General features: G+C 42.9%; 1 protein-coding gene across 4 annotated transcripts in view; it reads left to right on the forward strand.

Moving 5' to 3' along the window:
• Il15ra (interleukin 15 receptor subunit alpha) overlaps positions 1-2,212 on the forward strand; it is a 35,756-nt gene extending 33,544 nt beyond the window's left edge. For 2 of the 4 annotated variants that reach the window (XM_031359149.1, XM_031359150.1), the window contains one exon: positions 1,354-2,212. In XM_031359149.1, the coding sequence (XP_031215009.1) occupies positions 1,354-1,459 (106 nt within the window). In that variant the 3' untranslated portion in view covers positions 1,460-2,212. The remainder of the gene's footprint in view (positions 1-1,353) is intronic. The other 2 variants (XM_031359147.1, XM_031359148.1) reach the window with 1 other exon arrangement.
• Positions 2,213-7,296: the final 5,084 nt, after the last annotated feature.

Consider the following 7,296-nt stretch of genomic DNA (forward strand, 5'->3'; position numbering starts at 1 on the left):
GATCTGTCCATTGCAGAGAGTGGGGTATTGAAATCTCCCACTACTATTGTGTGCTGTGTAATGTGTATAATGCTGTGTAATGTGTAATGGGGCTGGAGAGATGGCTCAATGGTTAAGAGCACTGACTGCTCTTCCAGAGGACCTGGGTTCAATTCCCAGCACTCATGTGGCAGCTCATAACCATCTGTAACTCCAGTCTTAGTAACTCCAGTTCCAGAGGATCTGACACCCTCACACAGATATACATTCAGGCAAAACACTAATGCACATGAAATTAAAATAAAAATTAAAAACAAAAAATTTTTTAAAAAAATTAAAAAATGCTACATGCTGACAAACATAGAGAGTGATTTTAAAGGATTTTCAGAATATTTTTATAACAGAGTGGTTTTTATCTAATATCCTGAATTTAGAGTTATCGTCTTGAGAGATAATAATTACTTAATATATCCAGAAATGCATGTGCCATCTTTTCACTGAATAATATACCATATTCTTAAATTAATTGGTAAATTTGGTATATACAGCCAATAGACATCATAATAAAATAATATTATTAACAATACTTTAAAATGCATCTCAGTGCATTTTTAAAGCAATAATTGTAAAGTCTTTGTCATCTGGCGAATCAATTCTTTCCATTGACTGATTTTTTTTAACAAATTGGTTGATGGGTAGATTTGCCATTCCACAGACTGGCTTTTGGCATGCTCACCCAGATTTCTGATTTCTGGTTTCTGTCTCACACAAAACTCTTTACTTAATCGTGGCTTGAAAAATTGTTTATCCTTAACAAATTTTTTATATGAGCCATGGTAGATATCATTGACCAAGACAGGTAGATACACAGACACAGCCAGAGACACAGACACAGAATACAGAGCTTCTCCTGCTCTTGCTATCCAGGAGCTCATCACTGTATTTAATGCTAAATGCTAAGAACTGTTTTTAAAGCCTTGTGAGTATCCAGCAACCTTTATCCATATCATCAAGCCTGGTCTAACCATGGTTCCCGTCTCCTCCATCCCTTGCTACCCATACTGGTTTCTAGCAGAGGATCAGTAGAGTTGGAGGGAGGGTGGGGTGGCATGGTCTGTTCCAGCAACAATGGTTAAAGCCCTGGTGGATGGCTGACAAGGTTGCAATATGTAAATAGGATTACTCCTCTTGCTCTCTGCATATTTGGGTGGCCTAGGTTTTCCTAACCTCTAAACAGCACAGATCTCTGCGAGCAGGGGTGATGTTTGCTAATGTAACCCACTCAATACTGGGCATACACATTCTGTAAGAGATATGTTAACTGAAGGGTGGTTCTGTCCTCTTTTCAAAGCCTGTGAATGAACTATTTTATAGGCAAACTTCTCAGCCAGGTCGTGCTGATGTGGAAACCATGGAAACAGTACCAATGACTGTGAGGGCCAGCAGCAGCAGCAAGGAGGACGGAGACACGGCAGCCTAACCACACGGCTTCAGAAACTCAGGGAGAACTGCCCAGCTGAGTCTGAAGGGAAGACACAAGGGCAGTTAGTCCAGCTGTGCCTGGACACAGGAGAAAGCCTAATGTAATAATAGAAGTCTCCGGTATGATCTGTTTTACTGAGCCTGGGTGCCTCCCATATGCACCCCTGGATCCCTGGTATCCAGAAGGACACCACCTTTCCTCCTGGTTCATCACAGAGGCCAACTTCCCAGAGTACAACAGCTTGACCTCTCCTGGGAGCTTCCATAAAAGTCTCTAGCTGCACTCAGAGATTAGCTCAAAGCAGCTTATCTGCTAGACTCTCTTTTCTAGTCCCTATTCTGATTTACAGTTTACAGAGAATAACACGGCTCCATTGTCTTCCAAGGCTCCTCTGGCACAGGAGATGTCTGTGAAGAATACAGCAGCATTTGAGCTCCAGAAGACTTGGCCCCTTGCTGCTTTGCACCTATTGGAAGAGAGCAGAGAAAGGAAGAAGAGATATTGAGCCAATGAACCCTTTTGTATAGGATTCATGACAAAAACTAAACTCAGTGACCATGTGTGTGTGTGTGTGTGTGTGTGTGTGTGTGTGTGTGTTATGTATGTAAAAGTGTATATGTGCATATACATTTATATTTATACTTCTTTTCTATTATATCTACATATTGTATATGATTTATATTTGAAAGTGCCTTGTGTAGACAAAATAAAATATCTATTTTCAGTACAAAAAGCATTAAAATTATCAACAAAAAAATGTTCCTCAAAGGAAAAAAGGAGAAAGGGTTTATAAGGTGTCTAATGTGATTGAACTCAGGTTCTCTCTCAAAAACAGAGATGCAGGAAACGCCATTGAAGAAGGTGGCACAGACCATAGCTTTGGTGAGATTTTTAACCAAATTTCCCAGTGAGTAGAACATAAGCTAAACACTGACAAGTCTGAACCCAGCCAGCTTTAGCTTTAGTCACCCCCCCCCCCCGTTCTCTCTCTCTCATCCCTTCCCTTCCTACCCCTCTCCCGTTTATCACAATCATTTATGAAATCATAGGACAAATTCTACTTCTTTCTTCTATTTATTATTATTATTTATTTGTTGGAGAGCTGTGGACAGACAGAGGGCCTTGCCCTTAGTACGCAAGCACGCCACCGCTAAGTCATATTCCAGGCTCTACCTCCTAGATTTACAGACAAAATAATAGTAGCCTGGAGAAATTGATCTGCCCAAAGTCACATAGCTCAACTAATGCCACCACTTGGACAAAACTGGGGCGGGAAGTCGGGTAGGAGAGGAGTCCTGGTTATGAGTCAGCTGCCAATGGTCCTCCTGAATCCCTGGGTAAAGAGGAACCGCCATAAAAATTTGGGAGATGGGTTTACAAGCTATCATTCCTCACTGGCTCTTCCAGTCATCAGTGTATGTGGTTTCTTTCACCAAAACTAAATAAAGGAAGTCTTTCCACATACGGCATGGGCTTCCTCAGAGCATGGTGGCTTCCATGTTAGGTTGTTTACATGGTGACCAAAAAAAAAAAAATAGAGACTTTCAGTCCCCTTCAAGTAGCTGGGTCAGAAATGGACCCATGTAATCTTTGCTATGCATTGATTGGTCAAAGCAAGTCACAAGGCAGACCAAGATTCAAAGACAAGGGCTTAACAAAGGAGAAAAGGAGTCTGCAGAAGCTATTTTTGGTAACCAGCTGCTGTATTGTTGAAGGCAGCCATGGAAGTATAGTTTCCTTTAATTCTCAGCTCTCAGTCAATGCCAATAAATATGAAATGAGTGGATAAACATTATGATCTGGAGCTCAGAATCTGGTAGGTACTAAGAATTCCATTTTCAACATTTAGTTTGAAATGGAAAGGTACAGATTCTGCAGCTATTAAACCTTCACCCAGGATGACTTTTGTGGGCTATAGATCTAATTTACAAATCCCTTTTCCTACATTACTTGTCTCCCACCATATTAGCCATGGGGTTGGGGGAACACATTGATGGCTCTTCATTTTTTTTTCTATTTTGCCTTGATATAGGAATTAAACTCTTTTAGCCTTTTAGATGCTAGAGAGTAGTGATAACAGGAAACAGAAGACATAGTTTAGATGTATTTACTTCATGTGAATGAGTATTTTGTCTGCATGTAGATCTGCACACCACATGTGTACCTGGTGACAGAGGCTAGAAGAGGGTTTCAGATCCCTGAACGGGAGTTACTAACAGTTGTGAGTCGCCATATGTGTACCTGGAGTTTAACTCATATCTTCTGCAAGAGCATCCAGTGCTTTCACTGCTGAGCCATATCACCAGCCCCACAGCAGTGGGGAGAGAACAAACAAACAAACAATAAAAACACATATAAGAACCCCCAGGGTTCTAATTTCCCACTCTGCTCTTTCATTAAGGATCTTTTATTTTTCCTATTACCCAAGATTGTCCCATTCCTGAGGAATGCTGGTTTTTACCTACCAGCCAGAAATCCTCCTATAGCCCAGGTTGAGCTCATTTCTGAATCCTGTACTGCTTTCTGGAGTTTGGAGAATTGGACTTTCTTTTGAACCTGACACTGGAACCTCCACGTTGTTGGAGCACCTCGTTGTCCACTAATACAAAGGCCAGCTGCTCCCTGTTCTACGTCACCTGGAGTAGGCTTAACAGAGCATCTCACCTAGTACTCTGGGTTACTTACTATGGAATGAATGAAATAGAGCAGGATATCCCCAGCCATGGCCCTTTTACCAGGGAACCAGCTGGGGTTGTTTTTCTCTGCCAGATATGGTGGTTTGAATGGCAATGACCCCCATATGGTTCTATATTTGAAGGTAGTAACAAGAATGGGGCATTGCTGTGACACAGCTGGCCATGTTTAGTTTCTTGTTGTTGTTTTTGTTTGTTTGTTTTGTTGAAGAATGTGAAAGACTTTCGGACTTTAGACTAGGAAAGCAGTTGAAAGGTATAGATGGGCCCTAATGGGTTGTTCTAGTAGGATCTTGGAAGACAGAAGTGCTGAAAAGTGTTACCTGTGGAGGTCCAGCTCAAGAGATATCAGAGGGTAAAAATATCAGCAACTGGGCTAGAAGCCATTCTTGTGGCATTTTGCCGAAGAATGTAGCTGCTTTCTGCCCTTGTGTTATTAATCTGTTTGAGGCTGAATTGAAGTTTTGATCTAATTTTGTTGTCAGAGGAGATTTCAAGACAACCAAATACTGAGTTTGTCACTTGGTTATTAGTAATTACTCTCATGCCAATCTACAAGCAAAAGGAGCAGATGGGCAAAAAGCAAAATGTACAGCTTGAGGATTAAAAAAAAAAAAAAGAGTACTAGGGAACTTGATGTTTGAGCCACGATTTGTGCTTGAAGAGATAAGAGAAAAATAAGATAAAGGAAGGGGTGTCCTGGGGTGAGAGCTCACTCAGCTAATCCTGCAATGAAAAGAAAAGGCCTAAGGGGTTACTGGGTCTTAAAGAGCAAAAACAAAATTTATGTAAATGTAATCAAGGGTGGGGCTAGGCTCTGTCCCACACAGGCAACAGAACTTTGCAGTTTTGGCCGTGTTCTAGCTTTAAAGTCGTGAAGGATACAGGAGGGAAGGGGTATGAAATCTTCTGAGTTTAAGGAAAGCTACTGAGCCGGCATGGAAGCCCAGAGAGGCCATTTCAGGAAACGGTGAAAATGAAGCCTGAATTTTGTGACAGACCCTCAAGCTCTTGGAAGTGGCAAGGCTGTGGGATGCCTGCTAAGGAGAGCAGCAGACAGGAGTAGAACCAGCCTAGGAGAGAGAAGGGTATTGTTGGTAGCCAAGGTGGGAAGGAGGAGCTATCTAAACCCTTTTTAACATCAGAGATGGCAAGACTTGGAGTTTGCCCTGCTAGGTTTTTGTCTTGCTTTTGTCCAGTATTTCATTACCATGCCCTCATTCCTCCCTTTTAGAATGGTAATGTATATTCTGTGCCATTATATGTTGGAAGAAAACAATTTCCCTTTTGATTCCACCAGGAGTTACAATTAAGAGATTGTCCCGAGTCTCAGAAGGGACTCTGGACTTTGAAACTATGTTGAATGTAAAAGGCTATGGGAACTTTAAAAGGTGGACGTGGCCCCTTTTGCATTATGACATGGTTGTAGGTTTATGGAGACTAAGAAGTGGAACTGGGTGGCTTGAATGAGAATGGCCTCCAAATGCTCATGTATTTGAGTGCTTAGTCCCCAGTTGGTGGAACTATTTCAGAAGGATTAGGAAGTGTGGTGTCTTAGTTAGGGTTTCTATTCCTGCACAAAACAAAATGACCAAGAAGCAAGTTGGGGAGAAAAGGGTTTATTCAGCTTACACTTCCACATTGCTGTTCATCACCAAAGGAAGTCAGGACTGGAACTCAAGCAGGTCAGGAAGCAGGAGCTGATGCAGAGGGCATGAAGGGATGTTACTTACTGGCTTGCTTCCTCTGGCTTGCTCAGCTTGCCTTCTTATAGAACCCAGGACCATCAGCCCAGGAATGGCATCACCCACCTCCCACCCTTGATCGCTAATTGAGAAAATGCCTTACAGCTGGATCTAATGGAGGCATTTCCTTGAGTGAGGCTCCTTTCTTTGTGATAACACCAGCTTGTGTCAAGTTGACACACAAAACCAGTCAGTACAGTGGCCTTGTTGGAGGAGGTGTGTCACTTGGAGTGAGCTTTGAGATTTCAGATGCTCAAACCAGGCTCAATGTCTCACACACTTCCTGCTATCTGTCCAATGGGATGTAGAACTCTCAGCTACCTCTTTCCAGCACTATATCTACCTGTATGCCATTATATTTCCCACATGGTGATAATGGACTAAACCTCTGAACTATACCCACACTCTAAATACTTTTCTAAAAATTGCAGTGGCCATGGTGTCTCCTTATGGCACTAGAACACTGACTTAGGACACTACCCTATTCCCAGTCAGTTCTCCATCTCCTGTTTGTGGATCAGATGTGAGCTCTCAGGTACTGCTCCAGCACCATGCCATCCAGTCTGCTGCCATGTTCCCCACCATGGTGGTCACGGACTCACTCTCTGAAACTAAGCCCCAATAATCTCTTTATTCTATAAGTTGCCTCAGTCAAGATAGAGATCATGAATAGATGAGGGGAAACTTCCAGCACTGGAAGTCCTGGGCTCTTGAGTGTCCAAAGCTTAGGGAATGGTCTGTGCATACAAACTTACAGCTTGGAGCTCCAGAAGTCTCACGGTTTTAATTCTCAAAGTGGAAGCTTATTGTTCTGAGTTAAACACCAGTGCTCTGCAGTGTGGCAGTTATTTAATCTTTGCCTTTCATCAGCAGCAAGTGGTGGTGTCAGACAGCAGGTGGGACCTTCTAGAGTTATAGCTCTTGTCCAGGCATCTGATGCTGTGACCCTTGGCCCTTCAGCAACAAGTGTCAGAATTCTCAAGTCTATCATGCCAGAACTCCCAGCCTTTTGTAACATCTAGTTTTACAGCTTTCAGGATCAAAGTGTCTGAGGCCCTTAGCCCTTAAGGCCTCTAGAGCACTTCCAATAACCAGGACACACATCCTGGGTAATATCCTCAAAGGAGTGAAAGACCCCCAGAACTGGGGAGATCCTTACTCAAGTCTCGGGATGATGCGACCACCCAATGACTCACGAGAAACCGAACTTGCTGCAATCACATGAGGTTTATTGGGGATACCGGTACTGGGTCGATCTCATGACCTTGCTGGCCAGAGTTCGATGCCGGGGTCGATCTCGTGACCATGCTGGCCAGAGTTCGACACCGAACACAAGAAGTGTTGGGTATTTAAAGGAAGCTGGGGGCGGAGAGAGGGTTACAGAACATAAACAGTG

The sequence above is a fragment of the Mastomys coucha genome, unplaced genomic scaffold (genome assembly GCF_008632895.1).
Source record: "Mastomys coucha isolate ucsf_1 unplaced genomic scaffold, UCSF_Mcou_1 pScaffold7, whole genome shotgun sequence".
Taxonomy (NCBI): domain Eukaryota; kingdom Metazoa; phylum Chordata; class Mammalia; order Rodentia; family Muridae; genus Mastomys; species Mastomys coucha.